At 35.4% G+C, this 18,683-nt stretch overlaps 1 protein-coding gene across 3 annotated transcripts in view; it reads right to left on the bottom strand.

Annotated features, from left to right (window-relative positions):
* The window catches only part of LRP1B (LDL receptor related protein 1B), a 2,222,640-nt gene that overhangs the window by 216,150 nt on the left and 1,987,807 nt on the right, over nucleotides 1-18,683 (bottom strand). For 2 of the 3 annotated variants that reach the window (XM_072613193.1, XM_072613191.1), the window contains one exon: nucleotides 4,570-4,686. The exons of the other annotated variant lie outside the window; for it this stretch is intronic. In XM_072613193.1, coding sequence (XP_072469294.1) covers nucleotides 4,570-4,686 — 117 coding nt within the window. The remainder of the gene's footprint in view (nucleotides 1-4,569; nucleotides 4,687-18,683) is intronic. 3 annotated transcript variants of the gene reach the window in all.

Genomic DNA, 18,683 nt, shown 5'->3' with positions numbered 1-18,683 from the left:
ATAAGAATAAATGGCTCATAATTCACAACCAAGATTTTATTGGTATTGTGAACTATGAGTGAGAAAACTGTGACAATGCAGTTATCCGCTGTCTCTGCACCTTATGGTAAAAAAGACCTTGCTAGAGAGTGCTGAGAGACTGTGACTTGCCCAGATTTAGACCACCATTTTGTGTCTCAGATGGGATAGGTCTTCCTGCCTTTGTATCCAGTTCTTTATGTAACAGTGCTTCTCGATGTACTTTGAGATGCGACGCAATAAAAAATACTTAAGTTAATATTGATAGATTTGTAAAATAACTTTAGTGATCTTTCTAATGATATTCGACTCCACTTTGCCTTCTTCATTAACTCATTGTCTCCTCTGTATCTTTACATACACCTTTTGCATTTAATTCTGAAGGATTTTGCTGCCCATCCAATGAAAATCCAGAATTCTTTGCAGCAACTACCACCGATCTTCACTAAAGTCAATTCACTCTATTTTGTGTGTATGTTTTGTTATTCATTCTTTTCTTGGTTCAACATTTTTTAAAAAATCTGTTTTAGCTTTAATAACCTTTGCTGATTCATAAATAATACTTGTTTTGGGCTATAAACAACAGATAGGGGGCACAGTGGATAGAGTTCACCATCTTTAGTCAGGGCCACTAGTATAAACTTCAGTCTCAGATACTTACAAGCTATGTGACCTTGGACAAGTCACAACTGCTGCCTGCTTCATTTTCCTCATCTATACATAGAAATAATAATAAAACCTACTCTCTGGGGCTAATATGAGGATAAAATGAGGTAATATCTGTAAAGTTCTTTGCAAACATTAAATCAATATCTAAATTCATACTAATTATTATTATAAACTTTTAGAGAGTAGGGACCAACACTGCATTGCATACCTTTATGGACTTGTCTTCATAAAAGGCAGAAATTGGATTTTCCAACTCGTTATCCACTTCCCATCTGTCTCTCTGTTTGGTTTTGATTCTATGGAAACATAAAATCCCCCCCCCCCAGGACTGACTAGCCCCCAACTCCTCTCCCTACTTTCCAGATTTGTTTTCAGAATTATCATTAGATTAGATTTCAAACTCCTTGAAAGTAAGGGATATCTTTTTTTTTCTCATTTGTATCTCTAGTGCTTAACATAATTCCTGACATCTTATTGTTCACTTATTTTTTCAGTTAAGTCTAACTCTTCCTGACCCCATTTGGGATTTCCTTGGAAGAGATACATGAGTGGTTTGACATTTCCTTCTCTAGCTCATTTTGCAGATGAGAAAACTGAGCCAAACAAGGTCAAGTGACTTGCCCAGGATCATATAGCTGAAGTGTTGGAGGTCAGATTCGAACTCAGAAAGAGGAGCCTTCCTGACTCTAGGTTGGGCACTTTATCTACTACATCACCTCGCTGCCCCTCCGGGAACATAGCAGGCACTTACCCCTTGTTGTTTGAATTGACTTATATACATACACTCATGTACACAGAAAAATGTATATATAGATATATATATGTCCATAAACATACAAATACACACATATATGTATGTATTTTACTGCTATAGCTGCTATTTTTTCTATTATGCTCTTTTAGACCCTTCCTCTCCCTTTGTGCTGTCCTGTAGGAGTACACGCATTTACACAGTTCAATTACCCCCTTCACAAAATTATTCCAAATTTTACACGTCCGGCTTTGACCTCTCACCTTCTCTCTATTTCTGAATAGCTGACATTTTACAATGAATTTCCACTTCGATATCTTACAACTAAGCACATTACAAAGAAAGTTTAAAGTTCTTCATCTTTCACATTTCCCCAGATTTCCTGTATAGGCAATAGTTGCCCTCTAGTGAGAGTCTTCTAGGTTCCCAATTCTGAAGCTGATCTGGACATTCCTTCAGCTCCCTTCCAGCTCTAAAGCTGGACTGTAGTAATATGATTTTTTTTAAAGACTGTACCTATTATCATTATTCTGATGACATCATTTTTTGGCTCATAAGCCATCAATATTTTCTAATTACATCATGTGAAAACTGAGTAACAGAATTCAAAACAAAATTGTATTAATAAGAGCCCTCTCCTGTATGGCACTTTAAGATTTATAAAGTACTTTCTTCACAACCTTCTGGGATACCGGTAGTGAAAAATATTATTCTACTCATTTAAGAGCTGAAGACTAGAAGTCAAATGGAATTTTTATGGTCACACAGTAAATATCTGAGGTGATATTAACCAAGTGTAGCATTCTTTCCAATCGAAAGAATACCTAGTTGAAATCTCTTGAAAGCTCTCTCTTTTCTTAAAGATTTTCTTAAAGATTGAGTCATATTTTATGGGGAATATGCACTATAGAAGGGGTACTGATATCTATTTGATGCTGAGTCAATATCATCAATATCAGTGGTATCAAAATCAAACAGAAACAAGGACCACTAAACTATTCATAAGGATCTCTGTGGACCATATATTGACTTAGAAAACCACACATTAACATAATCCACATTTTATTATATTTTTACTTATTCTGTTAAATATTTCCAATTTTTAATTTTAATTTAATTTAATTTTAATCTGGTCCAGATGTACTCAGAAATGGTGTGGGTCACTTGTGAATTGTAAACCACATATTTGATTCCTCTGATCTATATAATTTGTAAATTAATATAAAAAATTAAAAATATGTAGGAGCAAAGACATTTCTGTGGGTGTTTTTATGACCAAACAGCTTAATGATTGACCAGTTTATAACTGAACCGATAGAACATAGATCATGTTTGAAAATTTCATTTCTAGAATTCTTAGTTTAGGCCTTTTCCTGTTGGAAGAACAAAACATTAACCACAGCTAGAAAGACATATAAAATTTTACAGATGTAGAAGTGTTCTGAAAAATTAACTTCACTATGGCTCCCTATCATCTCTGAAATTAAAGAATAATGTCCTCTTTCTGGCATTTTAAGACTCTTCTCCACCTGGCCCCTACCTTTCTACTCTTCTTACAAGTGTAATTCTCTCCGTGGACTCTACAATTTAGCCATGTTGGTCTATTTGCTGCTTCTTAAATGTTCACCTTTGCACTGTCTGCACTCTCCATTCCTGAAATGCTTTTCCTTCTCAACTCAGTCTCTTAGTTTCCCCAGCTTTTTGTCAAGACTCAGATCAGATTTTTGTTTTTGAGTCATTTCAGTTCTGTCCATCTTTGCATGGATCTTACTTCGGGGTTTTCTTGGCAAAGATACTGGAATGGTTTGCCATTTCCCTGTCTAGCTCATTTTACAGATGTGGAACTGAGGCAAACAAAATTAAGTGATGTGCCAGGGGTCACCGGCCAAGTCACTTGTCCGAGGCCAAATTTCAATTTAAAAAGATGATTCTTCTGGATTCCAAGCCCAGTGCTGTTTCCACCGTGCTACCTCGCTTCCCCTCAGATCAAACACCATCTTTCACTGGAGGCTTTCTTTAGTCCCTTCTAACTAGTTGGTGCCATTTTTGGAAATTGCCTTCCTTATACTTTTTTGTGTCTACTAATTTATATTTTATCTCTTCCATTAGTTTGTGAGTTCCTTGAGGCCAGGGACTTTTTTTTGCCTTTCTTTGTATCAGAGGTGTTTGTCACAGTGCCTGGAGTATATTACTGTTAATAGATGTTTACTGATTGTGAGGTGACTGACTGACAATACACATTCAAGTTATCAAATGATCACATGTAGTATGTATGTATTTACATGTTGTGCACCCTCCATAGAATTTTATGATTTCTAAGGACTGTTTTTCATTTTTTCTTGGTATTCCCTATGATAAACATTGGAATCTACATGGTGTTGGTGCTTGAAACATGCTTGTTGGGTATCTACCTTTATATAATCAAATTGTATTGTATCTTAGTTCAGTCTGATATGAGTTTCATTTTATGTCTTAAATGGGTTCAAAGAAACAGATTTAGGAAGTAATATGAGAGTTTAGAGATGTTACATTTTTAGAATTCTGTCTCGGGAAGCAATATGATTGAATAATTGTTGTTTTTTACTTTACTGGAACCTGTTTCGAGAGGCAGGAGGGGACAATACTTTACTTTTAAAATTTTATTTTAAAGAAAAGTCATTTAAGCCACATGTTCAAAAACATCTACTCTTTGAAGAAATGAACTCTGCAACTGTTCCCTGGGAGACTAAATGACACTCTACCAAATAGTGTGTATAAGTGAACTAATAGCACTAAAAGGATAAAATTAAATGATTCAGTCTGCTAGAGAATGATATGTTTTGCTCTGCCTCCACATCATTCAGCTCACTGTATGAACATGCATTAGAGGCTTATTTTTATTATAAATTAATGTGATGCATTAAATCCTTGTGATTTTTTTAAACCAATCTTCAGAACTGTGTCAGTAATAATACAATTTGGGACCTGGATCAATTTAGTAGGAATATCCTTGTCTAAAAGTGACCATGTAGATGAAAATGTAGGCTGTGGGGTATCCAGGATGAAATTTATACTTTATCCATATTAAAGATATGCTGTCTTGCTTCTTGAATAAGCTATCAGGTTCACCATATTAGTTGAAAGTTACTTACTGCAGTTTTCTTCATCTGAATTATCACTGCAGTCATTCTGGCTATCACACCGCCAGTGATCTGGTATACAGTTGTTGTTTTTACACTGAAATTCATGAGGTCCACAAGTCTTTTTATCTGTAATGAAAGTGATCATAGTTTGAATTTTTGACTTCCATAAAGAGAGCATTGGTAACCGTAACATCAAGAAGGAAATTAGAACTACTCTCAAAGCTATTCATGGTTCGGCAGTTGTTGATAATAGAAAACAAAATAATTTAAACTATGAATAATAGCCCCATAGCAAATGACAATATTAGCATGGAGAAGCTGTACTATTAAACCTAAACATAAGTGCTTAAGAATGATCTATTAGATGTCTGAGTTGGAAGTTATGGGGGAGGAACGGCTGGAGTTGAACAGTAGAAGCAGAGGATATTGGAGCAAAGAGTCCCATGGTATAATGGCAAAGGAAATGTAATTGGAGTCAAAATACACAGGTTCAAATCTTGACTCTTCTACTTTTGTGATCTTGGACAAATCACTGAAACTCTCTGGAGCTCAGTTTCCTCACCTGTGAAATCAAGTAGGTAGGACATATTATCTTAAGTAATCTTACAGTACTAAATCCTATGACCATATGATGTTTTTCTTAAATTGACCATCTAAAGGTCAATCACCAGAACACTTATCAGACTGCTGAAACTGTCAAGCCAAGTAATTCAAGAAGAGGATTAGAAGAAATATTCTTTCTATCACAGTTCTAGGTTGAATTTTTATCATTACATTGTCTATTGCTCCCAAATAAGAAATGGCCTGAGCTTGTTTCATCAGCACACTCTCTTTTTGCTATTTCTGTGTGTTGTTACCTTGACCTTCTCCCTCAGGAATTATTTATCTCATACACATACATGTGCGTATTTGTGTGTGTCTGTGTGTATATATACATACATGCATGTATACACAAATGTACATACATAAATACATGTGTTAACATACACACAGAAATATATTGTTGTCATCCATTTCTTTCAGTTGTATCTGACTCTTCAAGACCACATTTAGGTTTTTCTTAGTAAAGATAATTAAGAGGTTTGCCATTTCCTTCTCCAGCTCATTTAGAGGTGAAGAAACTGAGGCAAACAGGATTAAATGAATTGCTAAGATCACTCAACTAGTAAGTATTTGAGGCCAGATTTGAATGCCAGATTTGAATTCTGTCTTCCTGATTCCAGGCCTGGCACTGTGTCTACTGTGTCGCCTAACTGCTACACATACACACACACACACACACACACACACACACACACATACACACACACACAAACAACCCCCTACACACATACATATACAAAATATATATCTGTATACATTTAGATAGAAGGATATAAATAGATGATAGATAAGCACACAAACACAGTAAAATATATGACATACCATCTTCACCAAAAGGAAAAAAAAAACATTCTTTAAGAGTTATTCTGTTAGAGATCGAAACTTCATATAAATATAAATATGAGTAAGACATGTTTAATTAAGTTGATAAATTGTAGACAATAACTATATTAGTAATAATACAAAGTCATGATAATAATAGTAATAATTAGTATTTATGTAAGGTTTAAAAATACATTACACATATTTTCTCATTTAATGCTCATAATAACCCTGTAAAATTAGTGCTGTTGTTATTTCCATTTTACACATGAGGAATCTGAGGTTGAGGATTAAATCACCTGACCAGGGTTACATAGTCAGTAAACATCTGAGACAGGGTTTGAACTCATATTGTCCTGAGTACAAGTCCAGAACTCCATGCACTATGCCACCCAGCTTCTGGGGTCTAGAGATAATCTACCTGTAGATAACTAAATATTGAAAATACTTCTTTATTAATATGCTATATAGTCTGTTTAGACATGTCTGTGTAGTCATGCATTTATTTGATTCCTTTTATTGTATATAATCATTTAATTATAAAGTACTGAGGTCAGAGACATTGTCATTGTAGCCCTCCCTGCCAAGAACATCTCATGCAGCAAACATTCTGCATGTCCTTGTCTGACTGACTGACTGACTCTGTCTCTCTCTTTCTCTCTCAATTTCTCTCTTTCTCTCTCTCTTCTCTCTGTATGTAGGTATTGATGTACTTAAGAATAAATGAAAAAGCAAAGTAAGAGCTCATTAGTTAGAATCTAACCTCTCAAATTTATTTATTTGAAAAATTTTAAGTTAGCTAGTTAATTAATTTTTAGTTTCCAACATTCACTTCCACAAGATTTTTAGTTCCAAATTTTCTCCTTATCTCTCCCCTCCACCTACCCCAAGAAGCTGTGCATTCTGATTACCCCTTCTCCCAATCTGCCCTTCCTTCTCTTATGCTGCTCCCCTCTATTTTCTTGTAGGGCATGACAGATTTCTATACTCCATTGCTTGTATGTCTTATTTTCAAGTTGCATGTAAAAAACAATTTTAACATTTGTTTTTAAAATGTTGAGTTCCAACTTCTCTTCCTTCCTCCCTCCCCACCAACTCTCATTGAGAAGACAAGCAATTCAATATAGGTTATACATGTGTATCATGCAAAACACTTCCATAGCAGTCATGTTGTAAAAGAGTAACTATATTTTCCCTCCATCCTATCTTGCCCCCCATTTATTCTATTCTCTTTTGACCCTATCCCTTCTCAAAAGTGTTTACTTCTAATTACCCTCTCCTCCCATTTGCCCTCCCTTCTATCATCTCCTCACTCTCTGCTTATGCCTTTTCCCACTACTTTCCCATTGCATAAGATAGTTTTCATGCCAAATTGGGTGTTCATGTTATTCCCTTCTTAAGTCAAATCCAATGAGAATAAGGTTTACTCTTTACCTCTCACCTCCCTCACTTCCCCTACATTGAAAAAGTTTTTTCTTGCCTCCTTTAAGTAAGAGATAATTTACCCCATTCTATTTCTCCCTTTCTCCTTCTCCCAATATATTCCTCTCTCACCATTTAATTTTATGTTTTTAGATATCATTGCTTCATATTCAATTCATGCTGTGTGCCCTCTGTCTCCCCCCAACTAGCCTAATACTGAGAAAAGTCTCAAGAGTTACAAATATCATCTTTCCATGTAGGAATGTAAACAGTTCAACTTTAGTAAGGCTCTTATGATTTCTCTTTCCTGTTTACCTTTTCATGCTTCTCTTTACTCTTGCATTTGAAAGTCAAATATTCTGTTCAGCTCTGGTCTGTTCATCAAGAATGCTTGAACCTCCTCTATTTCATTGAATGACCCTTTTTCCCCCTGAAACATTATACTCAGCTTTGCTGGGTATGTGATTCTTGGTTTTAATCCTAGCTCCTCTGACCTCTGAATTATCATATTACAAGCCCTCCAACCCCTTAATGTAGAAGTTTCTAGATCTTGTGTTATCCTGATTATGTTTCCACAATACTTGAATTGTTTCTTTCTGGCTGCTTGCAATATTTTCTCCTTGACCTGGGAGCTCTGGAGTCTGGCTACAATATTTGTAGGAGTTTTCTTTTGGGAATCTCTTTCAGAAGATAATCGGTGGATTTTTTCAATATATATTTTACCCACTGGTTCTATAATATCTGTCAGGGCAGAATTCCTTGATAATGTCCTGAAAGATGATGTCTAGGCTCTTTTTTGATCATCGCTTTCATGTAATCTAATAATTTTTAAATTATCTCTCCTGGATCTATTTTCCATATCAGTTGTTTGTCCAATGAGATATTTCACATTGTCTCCTATTATTTCATTCTTTTGGTCTTGTTTTATAATTTCTTGATTTTTCATAAAATCATTAGCTTCCATCTTCTCTATTCTGATTTTAAAAGAATTATTTTCTTCAGTGGGCTTTTGGACCTCCTTCTCCATCTGGCCAATTCTGCTTTTTAAGGCATTCTTCTCTTCAGTAGCTTTTTGGACTTCTTTTGCCATGTCTGTTAGTCTATTTTTTAAGGTGTTATTTTCTTGAGCTTTTTTGGATCCCCTTTAACAAGCTGTTGACTTGTTTTTCATGATTTTCTTTCAGCACTGTCATTTCTTTTCCCAATTTTTCCTCTACTTCTCTTACTTAATTTTCAAAATCTTATTTGAGCTCTTTCATGGCATAAGACCCATTCATATTTTTCTTGGAGGCTTTGGATGTAAGAGCTTTGACTTTTTTGACTCCTTGTGGTTGTATGTTTTGATCTTCCTTGTCACCAAAGTAAGATTCTATAGTTTGACTTTTTCCCTCTGTTTTTGCTCATTTCCCTAGCCAATTATTTGAACTCCTTGCCAAGGTAATTTTCTGCTTCCGGTGTGGTTTGGAGGGTGTACTATCAGCTGCTCAATCCTCCCTCAATCTTTGGGTGTAGAGCTCCAGAAACAGCTGCTGCCATTGCCCCTGCTGTTGCTGCAGCTGTCACAGACTTCTCTGTCCTCTCTGTTGCCTTGGAGCTGAGGTCAGATCACTCTACTCTCCCAAACAGTTCTGACAGGTCCCCTCCACTGACATTCAGATTTGTTCTTGGTGTTTTGGGGTTGTGAAGTCTGAAAACCACCACAGGTCCCAGTGATTCAGGCCCCACGACCCCACCCAGGCCTCTCCAGGTTCCATCTATTTATGGTGTGGTCCATGCTGAACTGCGGTCTGCTCCCAGCCCAGTGCCATAGGCATTTCCATTCAATCTTCCAGGGTGTCCTGGGCTGGAGATCTGCTCCACTCTGTCTCTGTGGGTTCTACAGCTCCAGAATCTGTATTTTTTGTAGGTCTTTGACTGGTTTTGAGAAGATAGCTCTAATAAGTCCCTGCTTTTGCTCCAGCATCTTGGCTCTGCTCCCTTAGTTCCCCAAATTTAAAGAGTTGGTCTGAACTTTTTGGGTAGTTAACTCACTTTAGCCACAAATATACATTCATTCTTTTTGGCTGTTGATGAGGAAAACAAGCCCATATCAGTTTGATTTATTTCCTCACAAATGCTGATTACACTGAGACTCGATGATCTGAAAAGACATGTTTTATTTAGCACCTAAGAACATAAGGAATGTCATACCAGTCAATCTAGTAGATCTTCCAGTTTTATGTTCTATCTGTGCCAACGGCACCAGACAAGATTTTTAAGAAAATCCTCTAAACCTCAAAATGTTACAATTATAGTAGGAACATCCTGCCTGGATTTCTCTTTTTTAATAATCTGTTTTCATCTTTTTATAATCACTTTTTACATTTAATTATTTGTATCACATTATAGCTACAAGGAATCTAGAGTTACTTGGCAACAGTGCTATGGTATAGTTCAGTATTATTATTTCTATTTATAGATATGGATATATAAACATTGAGAGGTTAATTGACTTGGGTAAGGTCATACAGACTGTTTCTGACTTATTCAACTTCTTGATCCATGACATCTTTCATAAAAAAATTACAAATACAAACTACAAAGACACATTCTATATTTGAAATCTCTTCTAATGTCAAATTAAAAACACAAAAATGTTTATATGAGCAAGCACTAAAGGACTGGGTATAACAAAAAGGAAAGGTGGAATGAACACTAACAATAATTTACATTTGAATGATACTTTGTAGATTAAAAGTATTTGCAAGTATATTCTCTAATAGGATCCTCTGAGATCCTTTGAAATGGTATAGGATCTTACAGTAACCCAGGGAGGTAGACAGGGCAGATGATATTCTCACTTTAAAGAGGAGAAAGAATAAATGATTTGTTGAAAATTACATAATAAGTGTATTGTAGCAGCAATGAGAACCCAGGTCTTCCGACTTAATTCAGTGATCATTCCACTAGATCAGGGCTTCTTAACCTATTTTTTTGTTGTCGTTGATTGCTTTGGTAGCCTGGTGAAACCTATGGTCCTCTTTTCATATTAATGCTTTTAAATGCATAAAATAAAATATATGTGATTACAATGAAAACCAATTATGTGGAAACATAGATATCAAAATATTTTAAAGACAATCTTACAAATCTCATGGCTAGACTATTCTACTACCTTGTATAACACCTCAGAAAACTGGATAAGGCATGCAAAATAGGCATCTATTTTTGATAATCAGATTTTTAGAACAGAAAGTAATATCTAGCAGATATATGGAAAAAGAGGTGGGTACATTACACAGAGAGAGGGAGAAAGAACCAAAAGCCCACTAATACTCCATTTGTATACAATGTTAAGATATCTAGAAGAAGCTTTGATTATTTTAGGTTGACTACCATCCCCACCTCATGGTTTGGGGAAAATATGGCAAAAAATCATACAGCATGAGTTGGTAGATGTGTCACACTCTGCACCATAAAGGGGAGTATGAATATTAATGAGACTATACCTCTATTAGAGTATTGAACAATGAAACATTCAAATGAACCACCTTTTTTCATCTCAGATAATAAAGGTAAAGCAATTTGAAAACCTAAAACTATGTAGATATTGACTATTATTTGTTATTTAGATTTAGATCTTTTCAATTCTTCTCTGCCTCACCTTCAATATCCAATCAATTTGCCAGTTCTGTAGCTTTCATCATTTCCATCTGTTCACCATCACCATTTAGACACTCAGGGTTTTTTAACTGCAATACTTTGTGATAGCTTCCTGTGGATTTACCAATCCACACTCCATACCTTACTTATCATATTACTCTCCTGTTCACAAATTTCAACAGCTCTCCAATGCTTAAAAACAATATCTCAATGTATTAGCCACTCCAAGGTGCCCTTTTGCAATAAATTTTCAATCACTAGATTTCAAAGTATGATCTTCTTCACTATTCTGCCATCTTGTTTTGTTCTCTTTTGAATCACCATCTCTGTCCACACTATTTTCCATTCTGGAATGAACTCAAGCCCAACCACAAGTCACTATCCTACTGAGATCATTTGCCACTTTCAAGAACCAGTCAAGATCCTAAACTCTGTCATGAGTCTTTTACTCTGGAATGCTGAAAATGATCCCTCTCCCCCTTGTATAGCACTTAGTCTGCACCTCATCTTACAAATTCTTTATATTCCACAATGACTTGAACTTATATTTCAAGCACTTAATACATATTGAATTCTATCTAATGACAGTTAAGAAAAGCTAGTGTTTATACAGTGCTTACTACATGCCAGGCACTATGCTAAGTACTTCACAATTATCACATTTGATCCTCACAACTGCCCTGGGAGGTAGGTGCTATTATTATCTCCATTTTACAGATGAGGAAACTGAGGGAAACAGATGCTATGTGACTTGCCCAGGGTCACATAGCTAGGACGTGTCTCATGTTAGATTTGAACTCAGGTCTTACTAACTCCAAGTCAGGCACTCTATCCATAGTGCTAACTAGTTTCCCACTTCGAAAGTAATTATTTTTTTAACCATCATATATTCTCCTACTAGATGATAAAGTATTTGAGGGAATAAACAGTGCCTGATTCTATTTTTCTATTTTTAGTCTCAAATGCCCTCTTGTGCTGGTTGATGCTGGCATGGACAGGACCCAAAGTGATTCAAGGCTATACCAAAAGTGTACAATCTCTAGGAGTTCTTATAGAGCTGAAAAGTATATATGGCCCTTTATGTCATGGCCCATGCATACTAAGTTTACAAAGGCTCATTATTGAATCATTTCAAGATTATGGCATAAGTTTATGTACTATATTGAAGTGAATAGACTTGAGAACAACATTTTTCTGGAAAAAATGCTTTCCATCTTTGCTTAACATAAAATTCTCTTCTTCTTTTTTTTTTTTGCAGATGCTATTGTGAAAGTGAACTACTACAACTAAAATAAACTCATTCATTCATTCAAAACAAAAATCCATTCTTGCCTCAAGGTGTTTACATTCTCTTCGGGATGGAAAGAGGGGTGATGTGCAATATTTTCACAGAACTAACAAGACTTTTCAATTGACTACGTATGAGGGGATGAGGGAGAATGAAGCATTAAGGATGATTCCAAAGTTGCAAACTGGGGTAAATGGAAGAAAAATTATTCTCTCAATAAAATTAGAAAAGTTTGGATGGAGGGCAGGTTTAGGGGTCAAGATAATGAATTCAATTTTGGACTTATTGAGTTTGAAGTCCAATTAGCCAGAGAAAAAGTCAGACTGGAAAACAGATGCCATATTTACATGATACTTGATTTTTAAATGCTTGAGAATAATGAATGAATACTCAAATAATTTATGGATCATAATGACATTGCCTTCTTGAAAAGGAATGAGACTTCTAGTAAATGAAAACCTAATTAGATGACATAGGTGATTTACTTTGAATCAAATCAAAAGAGGTACTCTTCATGTTTTCTTTTCTATTCCTAAAGACATATTTTTCCATTTTCATTCTTTCTAAATGTAATTTGATATGATTTTATTTTAAAGTTTTAAAACTAGAATTTTGCCTTTTCCCATAGTGTTTACACACAAGAAATCCAAAGGAGATCTGAGGATCTCCCATGATGCCAACCTTGGAGTTCCTGACTTCTTATTCTCCTTCACACTCCATCTATGCAAAACAATGGACAAATTTTGTTAAATTCTACTTCTATAACATCTCTCAAATTTCTTCCCTTCTCTTTACTCCTAAGTCCACCACTCTATTTCAGGGTCATAATATTTCCTCCCTGTATTATTACAAGTTTCCTAATCAGTCCTCTCCACCCTCTGTCTCATTTATCTTCCCTATATACTTTCTCCTCCATCATAAAGTTTCAGAAATATTTTTTTCTAGAGTCCAGGTCTGATCATTTTATTCTCTATTTCAATAAACTGCAGTGGCTTCCTAACACCTATTTAAATCAAATATAAACTCTTGTGTTTTTAAAGCTATTTTCAAATTGGCATTAACCTACTTTTCCAGTTTTATTAAGCATTATTCTACTGCACTAATTCTATAGACCAATCAGACGTTCTTTTACACATGACATTCCATCTCTAACCTTTATGCCTTCACTGAGGCAATTCCTCATTTCGGGAATTCATAACTTCGTAGATTCTCTAGTTTCCTTCTAAGCTCAGCTCAAGTTTCACTTCTCATGTGTGGCTTTTCTTGATTTCCTCAACTACTAGTGTCTTTTCATCCTTCCCCCAAAGTAAGAGATCATGCATTTACTTTGAAAGTATTTTGTATGTATTTATATATGTAGGTGTTGGCACTCCCAATAAATTTGTAAGTTTATTGAATAAAAAGACTTTCAATTTTTTTGGTATCTCTGTGCCAATCACAATGCCTGGAACATAAAGAGTATTTAATAAAATAACTTGCTTCACTGATTGAAAAGAAAGGACAATGTATAAAAAGTGCCTTATATTTCTATAGATTATCCCTCTCAACAACCAAAAGTTCTGCTTTGATATTTTATTGGGGCATGGAAATGACCCTCAGTATTTGAAAACTATTTAATAAAATAACATTTTCTAAGTTCTACCAAGCTAGAAAAGTTTGAATAAATCCCGAGTGACAGGATATTTATACCAAGACTGGCATAGTTCACCAAAATGGAGAAGTTAATCAGATCTAGTTGGGTCACAGGGTGAATAATTTTATTTTGTATCTAGATAGCTTATAATAAAGATAAAAATATAAAGAGGTCTTTAGTTATGCACAACCTGTTCCTTTTTCTTAAACAAGGGTAATGGAAATGCAGAAGAAAGGATAGACAACCATGGTTAGTGAACATGCAGACAAGGAAATAGTTATCTTCATGAACAAGATGGAGAGCTATGAGCTAGATGGTTGTACAACTAGGAAGACTCAGAACTGTTTGAATTCCTGAGCCCAAGATCTAATCAATAGATTAATCATTAAGGTCAACCTAGAGAGTGGTCTCTAGGACTATTCCAGGAATCTACTCTTAGCTCTGACCTATTTTATACTTTTACCAATGACTTGGATGAAGACACAGATAGCATGTTTATTAAATTTGCAGATTACACAAAGTTTGTAGGAAAAGTTAACATATTGGATGAATAGAATTAGGTACCAAAAAGAGACCCTTGGGGGCTGAAACACAAAGGGGAACAGATTTTAAAAATTATAATTCTATATTTCAAACCCTTATGGGATGCTACTATAGAAACATAGTTATTTAAAAATTATAAGCTATGATCCATACGCTATTTAGAGCCCTGTTTAAGGCCAATTGTATTGAACTCAAGTTTTTCACCATCAACAATTATTTGTTAATTACCTACCTCATACCAGGTCCTATGCTAATCTCTGGGGACACAAAGAAAGGCAAAAACAACATCCCAGCCATAAAGTGTCTCACATTCTAATAGGGAATAAAACATGGAAACCACTATGTACCTGTCAAATGTATTCACAGTAGCTGGAGGATAATTTCAAAGGGAAGGCACAGGTGAGAGTAGTAGAGTGGGGACAGAAGGTAAGATTTTATGCACATCTTGAAGGAAATCAAGAAAGCCAAAAGGCTAAGGTGAGGAGGGAGAATGTAAGGAACAAGCTAGGGAATACAAATATATTTATAATAGCTTTTTTTCCCCAGTGGCAAAGACTTAGAAACTGGGAATGATATTCATTAATTGGCTTCTTCCTTCTTTTTTCTTTCTCTCCCTCTTTTCCTTGCTTTCTTTCTTCTTGAAGTTAGATTAATCTGAGTTCAAATACAGCCTCAGATACTTTCTAGGAAAGGAACAAGAATTTTTAGGTGTTTACTATGGCAGGAAGTCCTCACAAGAACCTGGTGAGGTAGAGGATGTTCTTATCTCCATTTCATTGTTGAGGAAACTGAGGTAAATAGAGGTTTTGACTTGCCCAGGATCAAAGAGATGATAAGTATCTAAGACCAGATTTGAATGCCGGTCTTCCTAGAGACCTAGTCTAGAGACTCTGCTGTATATTCTGTACCACCTAAATATGTGACCCTGGGCAAGTATTTATCCTCACTATGCCTCATTTCCATATTTGCAAAGGAAATAATAATAATAGCACCTACTTCTTAGATTGTTATGAGGACAAAATAAGAGAACCTTTATAAAGTATAATGTAAATGCTTTTGTTTATCAATCATTTCAGACTCTTCATGACCCCATTTGCGGTTTCCTTGGCAAAAACACTGGGGTGATTTGCCATTTCCTTTCTCAGCTCATTTTATATATGAGGAAACTGAGGCTTAAGTGATTAAGTGACCTAGGGTCACAAGCTAGTAAATGTCTGAGGCCAGATTTCAACTCAGAAAGATGAGTCTTCAAGACTTCAGGCCTGGCACTCTATCCACACTGTACCACCTAGCTATCCAATATAAATGTTAGCTTTTTTTTTTTTTTTACAGAAAAGCTGTGGGTAGGAGTGAAAATAAATGCTTAATTAGAAAAAATAAAATAACCCTGTTTTCATATTTAATAAGCATGTAGTATAAAAGTAATTGAATTCATATGTCTACATTAAGACTGTAACACAGTATAAGTTTTGCAGATATCTGACTGGTTAATAAAAAAATACTGAATGGTACAATGAATCTCATCCAAAGATCATCAAAACAAACACAAATACTGCTAACACATTTATCCTTTGTTCTCTCACTGTTCTTCTGTTCTTTTCAACCTAAGAGGGATTTAACAGTTCAGTTGAATTCAATGCTGTGTGTGCATTCATCCTTCGTTGCCAAAAAAGACCATGTCATCAGAGAAATGATGACATGACTTGCACTTGACTTTGTTTTGAGTGAGGGAGGGCTGTGCAGGTCACCAATCTCACTCCTCCTCCTGAGCCATCTGAATCCAGTGACCAGATATTCATCAGGATGATTGGAGGTGGCCCAGGATGAGGCAATTGGGGTTAAGTGACTTGCCCAACGTCACACAGCTAGTGAGTGTCAAGTATCTGAGGTGAGATTTGAACTCAGGTCCTCCTGACTCCTGCTCTGGTGCTCTATCCACTGCACCACCTAGCTGCCCCAGTTGAATTCAATAACCATTTATAGAATATCCATGTTATGAAAAGCACTTAGTTGTACTGACGGAGCCACATAGGAAAGGGCAAAGATGGAGCTGTGATGGTTCAAATGAGGTAATGATTACTTCTGGTTAAAAAGGGCAGAAGACGTTATATGGAAAACTTTATATGTAATCCTTAAATACTATTTAATTTGCAGAGATGGGGAGGCTAAGAGAAGGGGAATATATAGAACCTGCAGAGAAAGGTCTTGAATGCCAAGTTAAAGAGTTTGGGATTTTTTAATTAACTTTTAAGAGCCATAAAACACAGCTGGGCATAGTGGAGAGAAAGCCAAATTGAAAGCCAGGAAGACCTGGATTTAACTTCTATGACACAAACCGTTTGTGTGACTCTGGGTCAGTCAATTATTCTCTCAGTGATCTGGGGAACTCTTTAAGGTTATAGGGTTGTGGAAAAGTTTCTGACCTAGGTTGGATAAGGAAGTTTCCTCAATCACATATTCTCTATACTACTGAAATCCCAGGTGTTTCCTCCTGTATCTATTGCTAGGAACCACAGAAGGTTTCAAAGAACTATGATCCACATTAAAAATGATGTTTGGTAGTAAGGTGCATTGGGGGAAGGAGGGACCAGGAAGAGCAGTTAGGAGAATGCAATAAATGTCCAGGGATGAAGTTATGAGGACTGGGAGAGTGGCAGCAATGAGAACAGAGAGGTAGAATAGACATTGGACAAGTAGCATCAATAGACAAGACTTGGTGATGGATTGGATGAGAGGTTTTGGAGAAAAATGGGGAATGAATCAGAAAAACTGACTTTTAAGTTTCAAGTTTTAGTGAGTAGGTATATAAAAGTGATAATTAAAAGAAATGGGTAAGATGAATAGAGAAGTATGCTGGGGACAGGGGAGGAAGGTGGTGGGTTGACGATTAGAGATGGCAATATTGCTCATTTGTTCTGAGGGTGCTTGTAATGTTAGATAATCAATGTATGGAAAATATATTTTGTTATGTCTTATCATGCACAGCTGGCCATTCTAACACTTTAAAAATAGTAAATGCTAAAAATAATGATGAAAGTATTGGATCTCAGTAGAAATTCAATGCATTTATTTCAAATTTGTATCATGTGGGTCCTTTTTGACACAAATACTAATCTGAATCTAACTTGCTCTACAATAAAGTGCCATTGAAAGCTTATAGATTAACTCTAATAATATACATCCACCAGCTACATTATGGAAAACATAGTATTTGGCATATTCATAATACAGAATATGAATCGGAGGGTTTTGTGAAATGTCATGATCTTTGAATGTACTGAGAGTTTTATTTCAATCTGAGAACTAAATGAAACTTCATCTTAAACAATCAGGCTATGTGCCCCTTTCGTACTGAGATAACATTAAATAATGTATGTAGTAGAAATGTTTTCATTAATAACTAATACGTAGCATGGGTGTTAACATACACAAGAGATTTTTATGTAACACTTTAGCATTTTAAGTTAAGATATATTGAATAGGTCAAAAGAGGTACATTTCATTCCTAAAGATAAAGCAATCCAACTGAAGTATACCCATTTTTGATTACTGTCAAGAATGATGCCTATCATATGTATAGAATTAACACAGCTTAGAGGAAGTTAAAATGCTATCAACTAAGATACAGTGACTTGGTGATTTTTGTTATGCTATCCAGTGCCTCTCCACCAATGGCCTTGTATTTAAATATCCTTTTTAGTATGTATTTATTCTGTATCTACTTATATAATGCACATGCTGTTCCCCTGCTAGACTGTAAGCTTCTTGAGAGTTTGTGGAATTATTTCATGTTTTTGTCTTTATATTCCTAGCACCTGGCCCACAAGCAGCAACTAAATTATTACCTTTTCACCAATTGAGAACAAGACATGTAATGATCTAATGTATGTATCAGTATACCCCGTAAGGTTTGGTTCGTATATGACCATACATAAATGTTAAAATAGATATACTTTTTACTTAATGTTACATACAGATATACAACGAATATGGTGCTTTGCAGTAGTAAGTACTTCATAAATACTTTTCTTATTTGTTCTTTTATATATTTATTATGTTTACGAAAAAATAATATATTCCAATATATCTGTGATCTCACTGATGTGGACATTCCCTCTAATAAAGCAGAGCACAACTTATCCATTCTTACTCACCTTCTGTAATCCTCAT

The sequence above is a fragment of the Notamacropus eugenii genome, chromosome 5, assembly GCF_028372415.1.
Source record: "Notamacropus eugenii isolate mMacEug1 chromosome 5, mMacEug1.pri_v2, whole genome shotgun sequence".
Classification (NCBI taxonomy): domain Eukaryota; kingdom Metazoa; phylum Chordata; class Mammalia; order Diprotodontia; family Macropodidae; genus Notamacropus; species Notamacropus eugenii.
This window is presented reverse-complemented; position numbering and strand designations above follow the sequence as displayed.